The 22,539-nt window shown below is 48.4% G+C and overlaps 1 protein-coding gene across 2 annotated transcripts; it reads left to right on the plus strand.

Moving 5' to 3' along the window:
• The first annotated feature begins 282 nt into the window (after nucleotides 1–282).
• On the plus strand, nucleotides 283–5,300 carry LOC131210929 (leucine-rich repeat-containing protein 4C). 2 transcript variants are annotated; one of them, XM_058204253.1, is made up of 3 exons: nucleotides 283–399; nucleotides 4,017–5,100; nucleotides 5,170–5,300. In XM_058204253.1, the coding sequence occupies exons 1-3, from the start codon at nucleotides 283–285 to the stop codon at nucleotides 5,298–5,300; spliced, it is 1,332 nt and encodes a 443-aa protein (XP_058060236.1). The 2 variants fall into 2 exon arrangements, with proteins under 2 accessions (XP_058060236.1, XP_058060235.1); XM_058204252.1 differs by having other exon boundaries at nucleotides 4,017–5,300.
• Nucleotides 5,301–22,539: the final 17,239 nt, after the last annotated feature.

The raw sequence follows: 22,539 nt of genomic DNA on the forward strand, positions 1-22,539 counted from the left end.
ATTAATTGCGGCGAAAAAATCGTGAACCACCATGCGTCTCCATTGCGAACCGTTTTGCGAACCGCTTTGATTACATTAATTGTTTTGCTTCCTTTTCCGGCAGATCCACATCCCTGGCCCACACCCTAGAGCCCCCCTTACCTGGGGTAGTTCCGGAAGAAGCAGTAGAGCAATAGAAGACGGCGAAGATCGTCCACTACCCCGCCGTCAGCCATCGGACACGGAGAGACGGAGAGACTGTGCTTCGACGGTGAAGGAAGCCCCCGGACAGTGGCCAAGGAGATGAATGCCAACTGGCGTGCGGTGGTCCTCCTGGCGACACTATGGCGATTCTGCTGCAACGGGACTCTGTTGGTCCAGTGCTGTCCACTGGAGTGCATCTGCTTATCGCAAACACAGGTAAGCTTGTGACGCGTGCCTTGTCTTGAGCATTTGATATCTCGGGTAGCCTTTGTCAGAATTTCCTCAAAGTGTTGATGGTCGTTGTCGGCAATTTACGTTCATAGCCATTTTTACCATACTTCAATTGGGTCGAACGTTGCAGAAGCATTGCAAAGGGAGTGAAAAATAAATGAAATGTTTTAAATAGTTTCACAATTTGTTTACAAAAATTTGTAAAGTTTATAATGCCAATCGCTCATTCCAAAAAGACTTGCCAAATATAAGACTGGGGAAAAAGTAATCGACGTTTTTTGCGTGTACTTCAAATATTTATTTAAGATGCTTCCGATAATCCGATTAACGTCGTATATTTGACGTTAATCGGATCATCGGAAGCATCTTAAATAAAGATTTGAAGTACACGCAAAAAACGTTTTGTTGGAAAATTCATTGCCTTCATGATGCTTCTGTTATAGAAATCTTGGTCGTTATTGGCGAAAAACTCGATTAATTGGTGTGGCACCCAAACATCGAGCTTCTTTGTGAATTTGGCTATGGGCAAATTAATTAAAACCGTTTAATGGTCGATGTTTAGCTCTTGAGCAATACTACGACTACTAATATGTCTATCTACTTCGATTATTTCTGTGATTTCTTCGATGTTTTCGACCACGGGTCTACCTGGGCGAAGTGAATCTTTAACATCAAAAATACCAGAACGGCGAACGAAACCAAAATCGCCGCAAAATCGCCGCAAAATCGCAAAATCGACGAAACCAAAATTGCACATAATCATCTGATACAGTATTGGTTCCATAAACACAATTTAAAATTTGAGCAGTCTGGCTTGAATTTAAACCTTTCACCGAAGAAAAACAGTACAATGTAACGAATTTTCTTTTTGTTGACTTCCATCGTTAGTACACAGTAACTGACAATTGAATAAAGTAAACCAAAAAAAAGTGACACCATTTTTTTAAGTGTGAAGCTTGACAACGGGCATACACTTGAAACTGTGCGATCGATACTTCACGAGATATCGATCACTAAAAGCAGCTATCGTAAAAAACGTCGATTACCTTTTCCCCAGTGTTATATTTGCAAAAAGACGACAATTTAGTAATCAACCATGGTTCGCAATAAATCTTGGAGAAAATGTGGTACAAAGTTCACTATTCAAATAACTTCTCATGTCTGTCATAGTCTGTCTGTCCATCTGATGATGAGTTCTTTTTTTAGTTGAAGCGAGAGCCTTTATTCGAGTAAACATCAGAGAGCCCGGCAGGGTTGATATTAGTATCCCTTATAAAGTGCACCCCAAATCGAAAGTAATTAATATTTATTGCCACTCTCGAAGAGTTTTCCACAATCATCTCCAAAGCCTCTGCGTTAAGTTGTGTCTCTCCGCACATGGTTACCGGTTGTAATGGTTCTTGCCTTCCAGCCACCACCAACCGACAAAAGACCGAAACGCCCACCTGACACGGTGAAGGTGCGCCACTCTCGGTGCCGGAGGGGATTGAATTAATCAAAGACAAATTAAACCTGCTACCAACTACAAAACCGCCCCCAGCTTCGCCACCGCCGGCATCGGCAACTTGTGTAATCATGTGCCCGTGCCCGAGACCTTCCGAAAACTATCTTCGCCCCGTTTCGGGGTGAAATTGGGGCGCACACAAAACTTGGCTTGCAAAGTCAAGAGCCATCCATCCGTCCGTCTCAGATGGGACGGACTTCAGCGAGGGCGTCGGGCATCCCAAGAAAACGCCAACGAGAGAAATGGATTATAAATGCTTCATGGTGGGCTTCCCCAACCTGTTCCTTGGCTCTCGGGTCGCCACCACCAGACCAGAGATGAGATTAAAACCCGAATCCTTTTTGCGACAAGCTCCCAAGGCCACCCAAGACCTGGAAACAGCTTTAACTCCCAGACGAGCAGTGCGAATGCCCGGAAGGGGGCTCTATAGTTTTGTGGCAGGTCCGCTCCGCCGGACAAAGAACCAAAAAGGCCCAACCCGTAAACCCCGGGACCGGGTCGGAGTCTCATCTCACAAATGTCATAATTTGAAATGTTGATTCGCTCACCTAATCATAGTTGGTCATTCTCGGCCTCGGTCCAGCCGTACCTGGGGCCGGTCCGTGAAGTCTCGTGTCGAGCCCCAGAAAGATGCTAACCTTAAACTTGGGGATGAAAAATGTGTCGACGTGTGTTGGTAAAGGTGAACGGATGGCCGCCCCAGGCAGGCACACAAGTGGGACCTCCAGTCGACCCACACAGCGGCCTCTGCGTACCCCAGCAGCGAGCCAGCCAGGGTGGTGTGTGGAAAAATAAAACACACATCCTGTTGATGGCCCTACTGATGATGATGCTGACGACGGTGACGAGGCCGTATCGCTCCTCCGTAGGTAATCCGAGGTCGAAAGGCCCGTGCACCGGGTCCGGACCCGGGCCGAACGGATCCTCTGCCGTACCCGTCCGTAACCGACTTTCACTGCGAAAGGCGATAAAAAGGGGCTATCCGATTTAGCCTCGGCTCATTCATTATTCAGGCTGTAATAACGATACACCTGTCCGAGGCCGTGGAGGGAAAAAATATTACACACTCGCACACACTCACCCTGCCAAGTGAGGCGAAAATATCATCTGCTGAAATTGCTCCATCCTCACACCGGGGCGATGAAGCCCACTTTCAAGAGAGTCGAGCCCAGTGTGGGTCGCGAAGCTCGTGGAAGAAAGGACTCGCCGAAGGCCGCTTAGAAAATCATGACGGGGCGCAAATAAAAACTAGATGGGCTCCATGGCGAGGTCGGGATCCTTCATGGCGTTGGCTAGCTGGCGACCGGGTTCCGACCAACGGACGGCGACTCCGGTGGACTCCCGAGCAACCTGAGCGGGACTCGACCGTTGGCCTTTCTTGGGCCAGGCGGTCGGTAATCGATTTATGGTTTCCGGATGGTGGCAACGAAAATATTCCATTACAAATCCTCCCATCCCGGGTGTTGGGTGTAAAATTGTGGGCTCTCTCCTGAAGTACCTGGCGTATCCTGTTTGGCGGACTCAGTTGATCCTCGGAGGATCTGCTCTGTGATTTTTGTCTATCCGCCTCACCCGAACCGCACCCGAAAAGGTTAAAAAGGTCAATGGGTTAGCTACGAGTTGTTGGCCCGTAGATTACAACTCACCAAGCACACATTGAGAGGGTTCAAATCCGATGCTCGGGATGCTTTGGGTAGGGACTTTCCGATTCAGTCTTGATTTAGCCGTACCATTAGCCTCCGGCACTGGTTTCGCGAATTTATCGCATCATTATCAACGCATTCGGCATCCGGATCCAAGATGGTGGCTGACGGAGCGGACAGGAGCGAGATTCGTCTGCATCCGCGAGACAGCTTGTAGTGGGCAGCGTGAGGCAGCAAAACACTCCCCGCCGCCTTTGACACGTTTGAGTGTATGTGACACGTTTGTGGCGGGGTACAATGCACATGCATTATTCATATTTTTGCATAAAAATTCATAACCATCCACCCGCCATCGCGAATTGACAGATCGCTAACGAGCGGCGCGGGTTTTAATCAGATGTCAACTGCAACACTGATTGACTGGTTTCTTCCTTCCTTGGCGCTTCCGTTCGCAGGTCATGTGCAACACAGGTGCACTACGCGAAATCCCACTGAAGGCCATCCCGGTGACGGTGGAGCAGCTGTCGCTGACGAAGAACTACTTCCCGATCGTGAAGAGCGACGCATTCGGGGGTCTCCGGGCACTCCGGAAGCTATCGCTCGATGGCAACAACATCACCACCATCAAACCGTTCGCGTTCCGAGGCCTTCCCCGGTTGCGGGACCTCTCGATCCAGCACACCCCGCTGGCGACGGTCGCATCGTTTGCGTTCGCCGGCCTCCAGAATGTGTCACAGATCCTGCTGGCCCACAACAAGATCCTGCGCATCGAGGGGTACGCGTTCGCGGGGGCCGTCAACATCCGGCTGATCAACCTGGTCGACAACCCGACCATGACGATCGAGACGAACGCGTTCTCGAGCCTGAGCAACGTCGACAAGCTGATCCTGCCGTCCGGCATCCGGTCGATCGAACCGGACGCGTTCTTCGGGCTCGAGATCGTCGGCCTGATGAAGCTGTCATTCATGGACCTGGCGTCGCTGGTGCCGTACACGTTCCGCGGGCTCACCCACGTGAAGGTCCTGTCGCTGCAGGAGTCCGACCTGGGCGTAATCCGGCCGGCCGCGTTCGAGGGGCTGGTCCACGTCGAGGTCCTCAACATACTAAACAACAAGATCGACGCGATCCAGGAGCTCAACGTGACGGCGGCCAACCGCATCCGGGTGCTGCGGATACAGGGCAACCACCTGCTCGAGACCCCGGAACCGGGCGCGATCGTGCTCGAGGGCATCGACACGCTGCATGTAAATAGCAACTATTTCCCGTGCGGCTGCAGCATCCACACGCTGCTCGAGAGTCCGCTGGCGAACGGAACGTACGTAGCGCACGGGTCCGTCCCGGCCGGTGACTTCCTGTCGAAGAACTTCTGCATCTCACCGCTCGAGGTGAACGGGCTGCCGATGAGTGCGATCGACGTCTACTCAATCGGGCGCTGTCTGGAGCAGGTGACCCGCGAGAACCTCGAGGCATCTAACTCGGCCCGCTCGAGTGTGTGGCGAGGGAGACCCCGTTCGTGGACCGGCCACTGGACCGGGACCGGCGGTAGTAGCGGGAGCGCTGGCGGCGGCGGCGGCAGCGGCGGTAGTTCCACTAGCACCAACAACAACAACCACGAACACTCCGGCGAAGGACCACTGCTGACGGCGGTCTCGTCCGCCGTCCGGTTCCTGCTCGCTTCGCCCGTACCGTCGGCCCTGCTGGCGATGTGTTTCCGGTTTTTTAACCTCAAAATTAGTTGAACGTTCGGTCGCCACTAGAGACCCGTCCAGAGCCAGCTTCTTTCCCTGTCAGTTTGTTTCCCTTCCTTTAGCACGAACGGCATCCGTCAGCATTCAATCGAACTTAGGCAACTGCGATGGCCACCGAAAAAAAAAAATGGATCACGAGTCTGTCAGGAAGTGGTCAATGCTGCTTCGGGAGTGCGTTGAAGATGGAGATGGAGTTTCCAATAAAATGGCCACCGAAGGTAGGGAGCGTCACAGGTCCACAGTCGGGTCGTTGATTTGGCCTGAAAACATTTGATCGAATGAATTTCTATGGACTTCCGGTAGACCACAACCGACGGACATCACAGCCCCGGGAATGTGTATTTTTGCAGTCGGAGTTCTGTCGAGAGACTCACTGCGGCCCACTAGAAGCCATTCTTGAACGTGTTACCTTCGCTCTCTTTCTCTCTGGGCAGTTCTGGGAGAAAACCCGGCGTGTTTGCATGCTCCAGATTTAAACCGACTCGGTACGGACGCTACGCTGGGTGTTCCTCCGGTTTTCTTAAGTGAATTTAAGAAACCCTTCAAGGCTCGAGCACCCTGCACGGAGCCACCCAGGAAAAACGCCAAGAGCACAACGGAAGTGGCAATCGTAAACAATGCGAATGAACGTGAACAAGAACAACAGCAACGCCGGTGCACACACACCATCATCATCATCAGCATCAGCATCGTCATCGTGTTTCTCACGACCGTGGTCATTAGACTGCATTATGCATTATCGTCAGCCCTCACACCCTGAGCGTCTGCATCAGTTCTATGCAGCAAACGCGCCACGCTACGGTCCCGGCCAGGACTCCGGCTCTGACTCTCCGGACCGCTAACCGTCCGCAGCTAGCCGCAGGGTTTTCCAACAGATTTTTCCGCTTGTTGAATAAATACTACAGTTTCGCAGCCGTTTTCGGTTTGGTCTGCGCGAGGTCGAGGCTAACACCAACATGAAAGCGGTACGAGCAGTAAAAAATCCCGAACCATCCCGAGGCTTCCGGGGGGGCCTCACCATAACCCTGGTGTCGGCTGTGGGGCAGTGTGCTCCGCAAAAGGGCGCTAATGTCTCCATCACTACGTGGGCTGGCACGTCGCGGTGTTCGTGGTTGCACTGGTAGAAATAAACCAACGACAGATTACACTAGAGCTGCTGCAAATGTTTGGTATTCTGACGCTTCGCCAAGATACGGCGGCGTAGATTGATGGCGTCATTGTGTCTGCCGCGTTGCGAGTGGGAAATTCTTTTCCCCGTCAGAAATGGCAAAGAAACGGCGATTTCATGAACGCTCGTGTTGCTGTGTTGCTCCGTCGAGAATGCAAAAGAATTCGGATTCTCCGTGTAACATTATTGGATCTACAAATAAATCATAACGGATAAAGGTTTGTTAACTGTCCGCCAAGCTAGAGCTTTACTGATGACGTTACAACGGGCTCGTGTTGTTTGTGAAATGTTTGTTGGAATATTTTCAAGGTGATCAAATGCTGGGGAATTAAACCTGAGGGCCAAAGGTTTCAGGCAATTAAAGTACTTAACCTTAATCCTTGAAAAATTAATGTGGATCCTAGCGACTGCAGAGATTTCCTCTTGAAGCGCGGTATTTGCGTCTGCTTCTGAGGCGATTACTGGCTTTCAGACTGGGATTCAGACAAACTACTCATTGGCCGAGCTAATACCGACTTTACGTATTATACGAACGCGTCGATGATCCCCAGCACGAGAAGAAGCTTCTACGGCTGATACATCCCACAGGACTCTGGTGTTCCGTCCACGAGGGGATAGTGCCGTGACCAGTGCCATCCAGTCTGCCAGTGATCGGTGACCATCACTCACAGTCGTCGCCTCGTCGGAAACTTTACGCTTTCCCATTTTTCATGCTAATTTGACAGCGAATATGCCCCGGACACAGTATTGCTTTCAAAACCTTCTGAAAAGTGATTTATTTATTCGTCGTACGTTGTTTCCAACTCCGGAACCGTGCATCGGTTCGGTTGCATGTTTGCTATTGTAAGGTCCGTTCGCAACGTTGCCAAAGTTTGATTTGTAAATGCCTCAGATTGTTTGCTGACTGAATGTCCTTCGATGTCACGCCACCCCGTGGGTTCCCAGCTCTCCGCTCCGCCACGCTAGTCAATTAAGTACGTTAGCTTTTCTGGTTTTTTGTTCCTCAAACGCGGTTTTGGGATCAGCAATGTTTACCATTAAATGTAAAGGACGCCAAGGGCAAAGATGGCGCGTTCCCTTTCATCAGCGATCGAAACGTTTAACGAACTAACCAAATGCGATTCGAATGCACAGCAAACCTGTAACTAATAGCATAAGAAGGAGCAACTAGTCAAGCCTGTCCCACACACAGACAAACACACACTGTAAATACTCTGCACACGGAATAATTGAGGACGAAGGAAGGCCAGAAGGCAATGCAAATGTGAAGAACGTCACAGACACGAACAAATAGATACGAATATTTAAGCAACTCTAAGCATACCCTAGCCACAGTTAGAAACCGTTAGCTGCAAAGTTAGTGCACTGCATAATATCAGAAAAATAAAACCACTGGACTGCTATTATAAAGGAAAACTCATCACCGAATCGTATAATTCCGAATGACAGAAAGGGCAGACAAGAGCGCGAAATTGCATATCATTGACTTCATCTTCATGCCGCATAACACAACTCGCAGGGCGCTGACGACGTGTAAAGCAGGGGAGCATATTAGAACGAGAACACTGCCACAATTCCCAAATGACGGTACACGCAGCAGGAATTGAGGGGATGAAGCTGAGTTGATCAAACTATACGTATAAGGATGTACAAAAAAGTGGTAATCCTGCGCCAACCTTTGTTCCATTGTTTTCCGGAGCTTTCAACAATCCCGACCCGTTGCAAAAGGGTTTAATAAAGCACCGTACATTGTCCAAAACATTCCAAAAGGTATGCGCAGTGTATAATTATAATTAGTAAGGGTCGCGCATCATAATCAACTGAAAGAAAGAAACCATCATCCACCACGTGTATAGCACCGCTTCCGTATCCAGCTCAATAGCTAATCAAAAAACTTTAACCACTAACCGGAATCCGGTGCATTGTTTTAACTAAACTTTTCTGGTACCAGTCCAGGATGCGTCGCCTTTCGGGCACTTCGGGAAACAGTTTTCGAAGGATACGAATTTAGTTTGACGAGTGGGTAAGCGAGCTTCGAACAGGATTAAACCACAGATAACACAGACAACATCGGGAATCGCGCCCGAATGCCACTATCGCTGCCATTATCTACGCTTCACCATGCAAAAAAAACCCACGACAACATAATTGAATCCCATTTCCATACATCTGCATATCATAAATATTGGAAAAATTAAAACGAACATGCGAATGCGTGAACGAATGCGAACATGCGAATGCGTTCGGCGAGGAGTAGGAAAACAGGAGGTTCGTGTCTGGTCTCTAAGCTCTAAATTCGCCGGAAAAATCGAGCATAACAAACAACAACGCACGCGCCATTTGCGGACACAAAACGGGGGCCCTTCCTTTGGTTGGGTGGCTGATGAAAGTGCAGATTCGTACACGGATTTGCCTAAAAAACAACAAAACAACCCCCCAAACCGGTAAAGGTACGACAAATTGGTCTATGATTCACGTTAAATTTCACTGTTCAATCATCGTTTGGCTATCGTTTTGTTCCGATTTACTTACCTGTGCGTTAAACATTGCGGACAGCGCGATCGGGATCACACTTTAAAGCCACTGTTGGACACACTTCACGCTACAAAAGCATCCTCCAGCATCGTGTCCATCATGATCTGTGAAAAGAAAGATAGGAAACACAAAAAAATGCGATTACGAACGAGCGACTTTTGGAATTATGTTTCTGGAGCACATTAGTGCCGCGTGCCGCAGCGTCGAGTGGCAACAAATATTGGGCATTTTTATCCAAACGCTCGCGTGAAGCCGACCACCACCGACGGACAGCATAATCCGCTCGCGGTACAAATCGGTAGTTTATAAATTCATTACCCGGCGACACAGGCGCTCCGGGAAGGGTTCTGTTTATTGTTTGGCTACGAGGCTCATTTGTGCAAATGCACTTCTGCAGTGCACGCGGCCATCGGTCAGGTCCATCCGTCAGCCATTAAACACAGACACAGAAACACACACAAACACACGCAGCATAATTGCATCCCGTCGACCCACATAAAGGAGGGGGTTCGGGGTTGGCCACGCGCGGTCGAGGTGAAATATTTTATGTGTGTGACAGGCAGAACTGCATAAACAAGCGCCATAATGAAATTGCAAATGCACTTCGATTGAAATCATGTTAAATACACGCGCGCCGGAGAGCCGAGGAAAAAATAACACCAACGGGGCACAGCAACCGGATCCGGAAGCGCCCCGTGGCGGCGTGACGTCCCCGCCGAGGCTCAGCGAGTAATGCAAAAATAATTCAATTATCGAAACGGCCCGGCATCCCCCCCGGTGGGGTGGGGAATCACGCCGAAATGGCCGCTGTGTGCCCCTTTTTTTCTCATCTCACTCGCGAAGCGCGCAACATAGGCACGCCCGACGGGCCGTCTTAGTAGCCCATTTTCCGAATTCACGCGCGACCGAACGCCGCTGAACTGTAAATATACAGAGAGCGTCAAAAATCGGGTTGCTACAAACACCCGGTGGAAAAAAGGCGGCCCCCCAAAACAGGAAGTTTCTTTCATTTTAATTATTCGGTAATGTTCGTTTCGTTTTTTCCCTTTTCTTCAGGGGGGCTCTGCTCTATTTGTAGTGCAAATTGTTCCGAATGAAGCGTTCGGTTTTGATGCTAACCGGTAACTGATGCTTTGGTGGTAGGCCGGCAGTCCAAACGCAGCAGCAAATATAAGATAAACTCACTCACCAATGGCGGGTGGGAAGCAGCTTCAGCCCATTTATCATAGCCACCGGCGGAAGTAATTCGGAAAATAAATCGTCCTCGACAGGGGGTCGACCTACAAAAAATAAGCAAAAAATAAAGGGAACCAAACGGGCACCGAATCACATGGAACACACTGCGGCGGTCGGTACGCCCGAGCTACATAGGCCAACAGGCGAATGCATACTACCCCTGTCAGGGCGCGCCTACCGCCCCGAGAGAAAGTACATACAGGAGGTCCGCGCCAACTACGATAACAGGAAACAAATGAGCCAAAAAAAACACGAAACACGAAACGATCCGATTGTGCGTTTCGTGCCATGATGCCGAGGCTAAAAGATAAATTAAAATGTGAAAATAAATAATATATCAGCAGAGAGGGACAAAAAAAAACTAGGCCAACAGTGGCCTCACGCGCACGCAAAATCGGGGACAGTAATCATTATTCGAAGACACTGAAATAATGAGCGAAATCGTTGATAAGTACACCGGGTGGCATAAATCAATGTATCACTTTATCATGTGGTTGTAGTTAAATAAATTAAACAAACATTTTTGTAAAAAAAAAACAATAACCGAATTGTGGGTCTCTGTTCCGATGGCGAGCCGTGCTGAGGTAAGTGGACGTTGTTAAAAAATATCTTACTTAGTACCCTTTTTTGGTTGATTGATTTTTTCATCAACTTGGTTCCTGACAAACTTTCTACTGACAAAATAAATGCATAACCATAAACGAATCTCTCCATGGTAATCTCTCCCTATTGCTCCCCATTCTGCTGAACCTCCCCACCACTTGATGTTCTTCGCCGGGTTGGCCGGGTGTATCAGTCAAATTGTTGATCGTTATTGCTGAACATTTCCCATGAAATTTATTTCCATTAATCAAACGTGGTTTCCTTCCTGTTTGGCACGAGTTGCTCCTGGCACGAGTTCCTGCCTTTTTTTTCTCCCAACACAGCTCTACTCTCGCTCTAGCTCTCTCTGTTCAGCTGTGTGGCTCACACCTTTGCCTACAAAGTGTTGAATGTCAGGCCCTGCCAAATCGCTGCCATTAATCAATCTTTAATCAACGCAGCGTATTATTGAAGGACGTGTGAGGTCCCGCCTGTTGTCTGGCTGGCAGCTTCTCCGGTGGCAACTGGTGGCAAAATGTGCCATAAATTTAAAACCAATAACGGGGGAGGAAGCAACAACAAAAACAAAGCCTCGGAGCATAATTCGATCCTTCCACCAGCTGTTCGGTGAAACTGGCGCGCGCGATCGAGTCAAGTTAAAGCCCTCGCTCTCCGCGGAGGACGACACATATTCATATTTCATGCACAACATTGTCGCGCTAACGAGCCCCATCACTCGTCTATCGTCTTTATCGTGTTTAAAGGTTTGTTTTTTGTGTGCTGTCCCCGCCAGTCCAGGGGGACGTACGCAAAACGTCGTCTACCAGCTGGCCTTGAGTATGTATTTAACCATTAATCCTCTTTTTATGCGACAGTTTGCCGGTGGAATTGGCCATTTTTTGTTTTCGCACGGTCCCAGCTGACGGTTGATACGGCGATGTGAATTGATTTTGAGCCCATAAAAGCGGAAGCACATTTGCCGTAAAACACACTGGCCGCACAGGAATCCCGGGCTGTAAACATATTCGTCAATGTCACGATGGCTAACAAATTACCGCGGGCTGATCACGCATTCAAACGTGATGTTCGGTTTAAATGCATTTGGTACTGGTAAAGCGATGCGAAGCGTATGAGGGAGCCTCTGAGCAGCTGAAAGCAGCGAATAATATTTTCACAAATGTTTCGATTCTTTTGAATCTCACATCACCTTCATAAAAACTAAAGAAAGCTAAGCTTTATAATGTGAAGCCTGCATTATTGTTAAAGTTTTTGGACGTCCCGAACGTTGATGATGATTGATGATACAGAGTTCCCATACACAGAACCCATTTCATATTTGATTTGTGTAGGCGCCTTTCGAAAATAAATATTTAGTAACACCTCGATACTCGATCGTCAAACAGCAGGCAACCGGTTATAAGGAAATGGTGAGATCGAGGACATTGAGCCACTGACAACTAGGCTTGTCGTAATCAATAGAAACTCAACAAACACTTATATGTCTGGTCAATAGAGTCTGATGGTTGTAAACTTGAAACCTTTCAAGTCATAATTTGAAAATAAGTTGCCAGCCATCGATAATTGTCCAGTCAGTTAATTGACGCGGCTGGAGCGACCAATCCATTGGAAACGTCACCCAATTTCGGAAGCTCCCGAATCTGTCGTCTAAAAAGCTGCTCCATAAGGGCGATCTTTCCTTCCACTTATTTCAACTTTCCCAATACAAAGATGCTCCTTGTTGGGTCGGATAAATTAAACCGCTTTTCGTTTTACTTACCACCATTATGGCCGAGGAGCAAGTGGCATCGCACGCACAGCTAAACCAGATTGCGCCCATTTCCCCGAGAACCCTTCCCCGGAACGACCGGCGACATTCGGTTTAATCAACGCAAATTGCATCGTGCCAGGAAAGCTACTACCACACGGCCTGTCGCCGTCCGATAATGTGAACCATTCAACTGGCGCCCTCCCCGCACCGGAAGCAGCACAAGAAGCGGAGCAGCAGCCCTGGCCCGATAAAACGTTCACAAACTTAACACATTCATTACCAGAAGGCGATGGTTACTTTTCACTGGCCAGGCCTGCTCATTAAAAAGTAACGCAAGCCTGCAGCCCCGACCGACCGACCGCCGACGACTATTTAGTGCTCGTGACGTGGAAAAGTGTTATTGTGACGATGCCCGTCCGTGCTTGTGTGAGCTTCAGAATATGCACGCATGAAATTATGGCTCTGTCATACGCACACACAGACCCCAGTGAATGATCCCGACTGCATCGTCCCGTCTGAAATGCATTCACTGGCACACAATGCATTCACTGCACGAAGTGCAGCGCCATGACCAAACCAGGGGTCACGGGGTGGCTGTCGGCGAAAGAGTAGTGCCGGCATTCAACAGTACGATGGCTGATTCGGTGCAGAGTTCACCATCGCGCGGCAAGTGTGCCTTGAAAGGGTCGCTGAAAGGAGTCGTGCCGATGTCGTCGGCAACTTTCAGGCGCAACATTGTACAGCCAGCGGAGCCGGAGCATTGATTGTCGCAAAGTATCCATCGCAACGCACTAAACGCTACGTGGTTTGAAAATGAAAGAGTGATGATGAGTCATATTTTTTAATTATTTGTATTTTTTACTGGAATGATAAGAGCTTTTTAATCAGTTTCTTTAATGCTGTTATTATTTTTTTATCTATGAGCCTCTCAAAAACCTTTTCATGATACAGGATGCAAAAACCTGAATGGCAATTTGTTTGGTATTTTTGCTGTGATAATTAAATAATTTCTTTTATTGTGATATTATGATGAATGGGTACTTGTGTAACAGGATGAAAACGTAGTAGACTCTGCCGGATTTCACAATAAAGTATCTCCAGGTCTCTAATTTAAGGGAGCATACTCTCGCTCAACTGTTCTCGATCTCGTCGGTTGGGTGGGATTCTCTGGGGCACATTGCCACCTCACAAACACATTGCAGAACATAATCTTCCCATTTGTGTCGGTGCCACGGTTGTTCCTTATTTGAGGGGAGCTAATCTTTCAGACAAAAATACATCGTAGATAAATTGGAAAATTGTCTTTCAACATTTTAAACCAACCACCTTCAGTTAACTCCGAAATTTAAGCGGACCTAGTTAAAGGAAAAAATAGAAAAGGTGTTCCATGTCGCTGCCGGAACTACATCTCTTTACTTGAGCTGCTCCTTTGACGTCCATAAAGTACCTTCCGATGCTGAGCTCTCAGTAGGAGCTTTACAATAGAATTTACACTTCGCTGGTTCATCGATACCGGTACCGGCATTTCCTACCGTAACCGGGGCGTTTTGCCATCCCATCATAATTTATGCACCAACCCAAAGTTGGACCTCACGATGGCCAATCCGCCACCGCCCCTGACTTTCCTGGCCCTGGACACCATTGTGCGAAGCGAATCCCAGGGACCACCACGAGAAAGAGGTCCTCGGGCGAGGCGCACCAACCTCCCTCTCTGCCACCCCCACCCGCCGGGGTGAGCGCCGGAGTCAAATCTATAGTAATTTGTTGCCTCATTTTACTTCGCATGAATTTATGAATATTTCAAGTGCTTTCCGCGCGGCGGCCCGGCGTGTGGAAAATGGAGTTTTCCATCACCGTTCCACCGTTCCATTGAAACGGAACTCAAAGAAAACAAGTCAGCAGCTCGAGTAAGTGGAGCGATAAAAACGATGCCCCGGCCACACCGTGTTGGATGCATGGGTGTGTGTTGTGGAGTGTGTTTTTTCCATTTTCCACATTTCCCTTGTCTGTTTATGCAGTTTTATGAATTCCTGTTCCTGTCCTCCCCAGTGCACATCCAACCCGCCGCCGTCGGCGTGGGGCCACCGTTGTCTTGCTCATTACTTCGGTCCTGTGAACTACCCCTTCTTCCGGACTTGGAAAATGAGAGCAAAACGGGCGAAAACGTGAACATCCCTCATTTCGCGCGCTACAACACCACGGTCGGCGAGCGAGCAGACTGAGCGCCACATCCTGTTGCATTCGTCCTTGCGGTGCACAGGACCTTCCCCACGAAGCTTTGGGGTGGTGGAGAATAAAAGGGGGGAAACGGTGGTGCGAGAAATGAAAAGTGGTCCAAAATGAGCTTCAGCAGGGCGGTGGCAGTCATCGTTCAGTAGGGCGGAAAAGCGCCACCACCCGCGAGGAACCCCTTTACCCATCGCCTTTACTCGGCCCTTCGCCCTTTATGTTCACTCCGTACGGGGATGGCGGGTCACAAGACACAAAACGTCCGTTCCTCGAAGAGGAAAAACCGTTGAATCTGGCAGGCTTTTCAGTGGCCCTGACTGGGAAAATAGACTTACACTTTTAGTGCCCTGGCGGGCCGCCGACAGTGAAGTCGGAACTGCGCGGATCATAATTGTCAGCACGAGGCAGCACGAGGTCGCCCTCCCCACACACGCAAATGATGACAGCAATTAGAAAAACAATCGTAAATTAAGTCGCTGCAGAGGATTACAACAGTTCCAGGGGGAGAGACGGTGGCAACGGCAATCCGTTGCACAATTAGCTGCGCAATGTGGCATCATTCGGGGGCATTTGTTTTCCTTTAGTTGCAACATCAAGTTAATAGGGAAATGGTTTTCCGAACCCTTCTTCTGTGGGGCCGGAAATGGGGCGCCAATTTTAAACTCCGTGACATCATTTTACATGGCCCATAAGCATTCGGGATCAGCTAGCAAAATAAAGAGGTCCTTCCAGAGGTGCATCATAGGGAGTGAAATTTGAAGTAATAAACGAGTTACCATTAGATACGGAAACCCTCTGTTCGGACGGATGCTGACTTCTTGCATCGCGCTACTCCGATGGAATTCTTTTAAACGGCCGATCTTCGTTATAGAGTTCCCCTTTCAGGTACCATGTAGCCAGGATCCTCTGAAGCCAGGTGCCATCGTAGCACAATGCTACAAGTCGTCCTATGATCGTATGATAAATCCCAATCTTTATTAGTGGCCATTAAATCAAATATCCTCAAGTAGACTGCTCGTAGTCCTCTTAGTAGACAGGTACGAGTCGCTCCCAATGCATGTCAGGTGGCAATATTTTCCTCTAGAACTCGTCCAACCGACGGGATCGTGGTGTACAACCCGAGAGGAGCTAATCCAATGCCCCAGATGACGCAGCCGAGTATGTCTCCAGCGCTAGCAGCATTCAGTTGTCAGTCGCAGTTAGCAGTTAGTAACGGTTAGTCAAAGGAAATCGCAATGGGAGAGTGTTAGAGAGCAGCCAGCGCAGTGTATTTAATTCCGTTGAAATAAACCATGACACAACATTGATCCTGAAGTGTAAAATAATAAATTTTATCGATAACTTTCTTTACTGTCGAAGTATTGCAGCATATTAACCGACCAAGTGCCGGGTAATATTCACTGGTTAATCCGCCGGCAACGGCTAGTTGCTGTAATACCATTTGCCGTAGGAAAATGTCCCGTGCGCAGACGTGAGTGACGTTGACAGAATAATTTCCCCACGAAACAGAAGAAAAAAAACGGCTACCCAAAACAAGTTTAAATTTCATTCCAAACAGCACTTTGCCGCTCGGCTCGGCGGATCATTCCTCCCAATTCAACAGGTAACGTAGTTAGCGGCACTGAGGGGGCGAAAGTATGTTCCGAGCGGCTCCGGATGGTCCGATGGAGCCGACGGCACACGCATTGTCTCCGCCGGGAGCCCGAGAAGTTGCACAACAAATCGGTTTTCGCAACTTGTAGATTGCCAGTCGGCGGACTGCGAAGTTCATCCAAACAGCGTCTTCGTATCCCCAAACGGCCGTAGGGGCCAAAGACGCAATAATGGATCATCCTTCCGGTGTGGCACTCGGAATGGGACGGCACACCGGCAGTTGATTCAATTTACAACGAAATTCGACCAAAACGGAAACCCTTTCCAGGGGAACGGTCGTTGTCTTGTCCTTACGCGTGCGTGTTTCAGTTTTTTGCTGGCCACCGTAGTGTCCAAAAAAAAGCCCCATCATCCGCAGGCATCCCTGGTGTCCCTTCAGGCGTTGGCGTTGAATGCAAATACACATAACTTTACTGTTTTTCATCAAAATTTTGCTCGCATGCTGCTACCGTGTCTCCCCGCACGGCCAGGTCTCCCCCGGGAGCCCCGGGGGGCCCCTAAGGTAGTTTAGTTGATTAGGTTTGGATAAATTTGAGAAATTGATTCTATTTGCTTCATTTTATTGTCGACCCCGATGGCGAAATAAAAGAAACTTCCAACTCCGACCGGGAGCTCGGGGGTTCCGGAATCTTTTCGCGTGACATTGAGACACACGTCCGGAAGCGGAAGCGGCAAACCAAGGGGGGATGGCAGCAGATAGTGAGCGATGGGGACACCGCACCGGCAGCACGTCGCCACCGGCGGGCGTACCGAAGAGTTGAGGTAAACTGATTCAATTTTAAAACTCTCTATATTCCGAGTACGAGAATGGGCAATGTCATGGTGGTGCCAAAAATGGAGCCGCACGAAAACTCGTCTTGGTTCGGAACAACCCGGGGGGGCGCTCGATGATTTGAGCAAATTCGCTTACGGGAGAACACAGTCATTCGGAGCTCCGGATGACTGTGTCGCTTACAATGCATTCTGATTTGAATAATTGGAATTCATCAAAACTAAACCCATCACCGGGAACGCGTGTCGTCATTTGCAAATTGAATTCACCTAATGGTTTATATGCGAGTGGATCCAGTTGCATTGTTGCTTCTTGTATAAATAATTCCTTCGTTCTGCATTTGCATTTTGCCACTGCCACTGCAGAGCTTGAGCTTCATTCAATCATCCATCAAATGTGCCAGGAAACACTGCACCCAAGGCAGTGATACGCGCGTTAGCGAAGCAACACTTTCGACGTGTAGCAACCCGGGCCCGACACGCTACCAAAACCAGACAAAGCGTGTAATGATTCAATCTCTTCGGAACGATCCAAGAACTAGATTCAACCGAACTAACAACCCCACCCCCCAAATCGCTGGAAAGGATACAAAAAGAACCAGACGAGACACTCTCCGGCACGCAGGCAACGCACCAAGCACCAAGTATGGCGTTCGCTTGGCCATTCGCCGTCCGAGACGGCAGTCACTTAAATTGAATTTTATCTTATTTTTCGCTTGATGTACCGTCCGGACGATCGAAGTGTCACTCTGGGCACCCGGCATTAGTGTGTGTTATTATAAAGACTTCACACAAAGCGCATCTCGCTGGAACGCTGGAACCAGGACCATCGGAAGGAAGACAGTCGGCCCCGTCAACCGTTGCTGATGAGGAGTCGGTCCCACGAGGGCGGCCCAGCAGGGCGGCCAGCTCGCCCGGAACGGGAACGGAGCGGATCCAAATTTATCGCAACCCTTTTTTTCAGGCTGTCCGGACCGTCCGCGCCCTTCGAATCGCTTTCCGCCACCACGCTCACCGATCCCGATCGGACTGCTGAACCGGACCGGACGGCAAAGAGGACTTTTGATTTGACGAAGTCCGCACAGGGCACGGTCGAACGGCCCCGGATCGATGTTGAAGTCCAAAAGCGAAAGCGGCCGCTCCGGACGATTAGTTCTGTTCTTTGAAACCGATCGGTTCTGGGGCCGCACTCCTAGAAAGTATTGAGACATTATTTATGTGTCATCGAGCTGCCGGCTTCTCCGTGGTTTAATTTTTCTTACTTATGGGTTCGTCCCCACCGAGACGAGAACCATCACTTTCGCCTTACTACTACCGAGTTGGGGGCTTTAAACAGTCTGCGATATTTCAAGCGAAATAGGACAAGTCTAGCACACTGATTCCTGAGGATGCACCAGTGGCATTAAATGCAACTGACGAGAATAAAACAACTTTTCGCCCGCCGATTGGTGGACCTCATTCGCGAATGTCATCTTCAGGCTTCGGTCGGATCGCGGAGCACAACCAGAGTTAATGAATGTGTCCCGGTAGGTGAACCGTGTGGTGTGCATTCCTTGGTCTTGTATGTGTGCGCATCCCATCAACGGTGCCATGAATGTGCCGGCGGCTTAAATCAACACCTTCTCTTTTTTTCACCACTTTTCAGGCGTTAATTTTTCGACGCGGCGAAGCGTTTCCGACATTTCTTTTGTCAGTCACCGCGAATAGCCACAAATAGTCAGCGCCATCGAGCGAACCAGTGTCCGAGTGTGTGCAGCTGAAAGCAGGATCGGCGGCGAACCGAAAGCCGGTCACCATCGACGGCTGATAATGACTGAGCGACAGCCGTGATTGAATACAGGGTCGGCAGCTGTCAGCCAGCCAGCCGCCGCCATTCGTCCTACTGCTAGTGCTGCTGCTGTATTTAGCATTCATTGATTCTGGCCGAAAGCTTGGGCTGCTCACCCGCGTCGACGTTAACATGACGCGCGACCCACAAAACTGGGCTCGGTGGAAATTGTCACTCGGCCCGCAGGCCTCCGGGGCGCGAAAGATGACACGTCCAGCGAGGCCGAAACGTCCGAAGGCTGAATGAAAATTGACATTTTAAAATTACAAACAAAAGCCCCAACGCGCACGGTGCCCGCTGCGGTGGGGCGATCCTCGGCGGTCGCCATATTTCACGTGCACCATTTTAAGGCCACGCCAGGGACGGGTGATGTGTGCCTAGAGCACCAAAATGTGCAGCACTCACAGGGTGCGCCAGCATCGGCTCGGCGTAATTGTGTTTTAATTGTACCGCCTATTTTCCTAATCCGTTTTCAGCGTCAATAAACACTTATCCGTTCTAATGTTTATTCACGCATTAGTGGTCACAGCGAAATTGGTGGCGCCGGCTTTGGGCGTCAGCGCTTGCCCGGGGTGCGGTTGTCCTGACCTGGTCTCCGCTACTGGGGCGCGAGTCCTCCAGCGCTTGGTATAATCGTACGCACTTCAGTACAACCTCGAAACAGCTCGCAACCCGGATGACCCTGTTTGCAAGAAAAATGGTTCGATTGGAAAATTCGCGCCACAAGTTTTGTACAATAGGCTGACCGGGGTCTGATAGTGGGGCTGCTGCGAGTCACGGGAAAATGCCATGGCATATGCTTAGCCATTGGGTTAAGCTGATATTTAACGGATGAACTATTCGCAATTGTATAATATAAACGGGTAAGTTTTTGTATTATTTCCAGATAATTATTCCTATAATTATTTAGTGATGTACAGTGGATGGCGAAAAGAAGCTTAGTTCAAGAACACAAAAAGTTTGAGGAAATACGAGGATGAAAAATTTGCTTTAGTCAACCAAAAATCAATCAAAAACATTGAAAGTGAATATGATAGTTTTGCTGTATTTTGGGATGATTGATAATAAGAAACAAATTTTAGCCAAACATATTTAGAACAAGCTATCTTTCTCTTCGGCGAAAACAAGCTTAGTATCCTTAGTGCATACCATTCCGCCTAGACCAGAGGTCTCAAACACCCGCCGCATGCGGCCCATCATTTTACCATCATTTTAATACTCAAATTAATAACTAATTTACGCTATTAATTGGTCAACTTGGGATATTTAGAAGGTTCTACCAAATTTTAAGCTAAGAAACAGCATAATGTTTTGTGAATTCTTCACCATGCGTTTCTAAGCTTTGATTCTGCATTTTTCATATGAAAACATGTCAAAAATCATGATATTAAAATGCTCATAAATTTAAATGATGTACTCTAGTTGCTTTATTACCGAGCAAAACAAAGAAAGTTGGTGTGAAAAACTGAAAACTTCAAGCTTCCAACTTAAACTAAGGTTGTTTTCGTCGTGCTCAAATTGACCTATGGGCACAAATGGCCGCACCAGTTTACTAGATTATACCTTACTGTTTTCTTCTCGCCTTAAAGTTAATTTTCTCGCCTAAATTTTTCCAAAGAACCTCAATCTAATTTACAACGTCTCAAACGGGCCATTCAAAACGAAGACGTACTCATATTTTCACATATTATACAAATGTTCAGGAGGTAAGATTTTTCTCGCCAACCACTGTATTTACTTTTTACTTGCTTGGTGCTACGATCACCTTTTCGAAATAATTACCTAATAAGGATGCTGTCCAACTGGTGGTATTAGTAGTAACGTTATATTTGACCATAAAATGGTTAACGGCCATAAAAATTTAAAAGAAAGAGTTTTCCCAAAACCCCTTATATTATTTTCTACAAACTTTAGCCATTTTTTTGTTATTACTAAGTCTTGACCCAAATCTGAATCTAAACTGTTTCCAGTTTACCAATTAAAACGTTTTCAGATATTGGAAAGCCCACGGAATTTCTCATTGTTACGCAAACATAGTTTAGTAGTTCCATAGTACCTCATACTGTATTGTTCCAGGAAGGTAAATGCGAAAGATAAACCTACAAAAAGAACAGAAAAAAGTGTTTAAAATGTGCATGGGACACAATATTTTACGTGACCGGCACCAAATAAAGCAATCATATCGCCTCTCAGACTAATAACGATACTTATGCAGCTCAAATTGCTGATACAAATGGAAGATGGCTGAAGCCGGAACCTAATATGCCTCGTGCTCGATGAACAATCTGCCACAATCGAGTTGAATCGAGAGAACGCAAATTATGTCAATTGTTTACCCATACGCTTGGCACGAGACAATTCGGTGCGCCGGTCTTCGGTGGAAATCAGGTGTCTTTTCCGTGCCGTACAGTGAACGACAAGTTATAAGTATCGATCCTCGTCGTCGTCGCCGTGCGATGCGCGCGACTCGCACGTGTACCGAAGCTGGGCCTCAGAAATGGAATCATAATACGGAGAGCTAATCAGTACGTAGAAAATTCGATTGCACGTCGCGTGTTTGCGTTCGCCTTCCGAGCCGACGCAACTCTTTCGAAACGATTGTTGCAAATGTGCTGTCGTGAACGGCGGGAGCACCATCATCCGACTGGCCACTGATTGCCGAAGGCCCTTTCGCCGTTACCCCACATCATCTGCGGTTGTTCCGTGCAGTCTCGACTGCACCGTTCCATCTACAACTTAATGCTGTTGCGGTGCACGATGGCAAACTCGCCCGTCCCGGCTGAAATGAGGCACCAAAATGAGTAATGCCGCCCGGTGACGGCTATCCGTTTTAGGGGGTACCACAATGGAAATCCCTCACCGAGTGGTTTCGGCCCCGATCCCTTCGTTGGTGCAATGATACGACCAATCGTAGTGCATCGTCCTAAGCAGCTCCGTCTAAACATCCCCGGGGGTGTGTTGACGTCATTGCGATCAAACGGTTCAATGCCCTGACGCCATTCGCAAAACGCTGGAATCGCAAGTACGCGAAAGGTACGATTTTCTAATGACAGCCAAGCTGATGGTCTCGTCGCTTCTCATTTTCTTGACTTTGGCTCAAACTCTAATTTTACAGTTCAACACTCCACACTTCCCAGAGTGCATACAAGCTAAATGGGATGGGCTTTAGGTACATGAAACTAAACCAAACTGAAACGAACGCAAATAGATATTAGTTCGAAATAGGGTAAAAATATAACCGAAATCCTAAATGGAATCGACCGGAACAACAGAATGGAAGTAATTAATAGGTCCCGATATGCTATTCATCTGAACAGCAATACCACACGTCCACGGACCTCGCTACCAGAGCATGGTCCATCTGAGAAGCTCGTCAAAGCTCTCCAACTAAACGGTGTTGCTGGAAGCTGTCAAGTTCATCGTGTCACTTTGGCGTTATCGACAACGGTGACCCAGCGCA

This window comes from Anopheles bellator, chromosome 2 (genome assembly GCF_943735745.2).
Source record: "Anopheles bellator chromosome 2, idAnoBellAS_SP24_06.2, whole genome shotgun sequence".
NCBI classification, from domain to species: domain Eukaryota; kingdom Metazoa; phylum Arthropoda; class Insecta; order Diptera; family Culicidae; genus Anopheles; species Anopheles bellator.

What these genes read in the sequence shown, in the direction of transcription:
- LOC131210929 (XM_058204252.1), top strand. Translation starts at nt 283, where the DNA reads ATGAATGCCAACTGGCGTGCGGTGGTCCTCCTGGCGACACTATGGCGA. An exon ending in TCTGCTTATCGCAAACACAG is followed by an intron (nt 400 to 4,016) that starts GTAAGCTTGTGA and finishes TTCCGTTCGCAG; the next exon opens with GTCATGTGCAACACAGGTGC.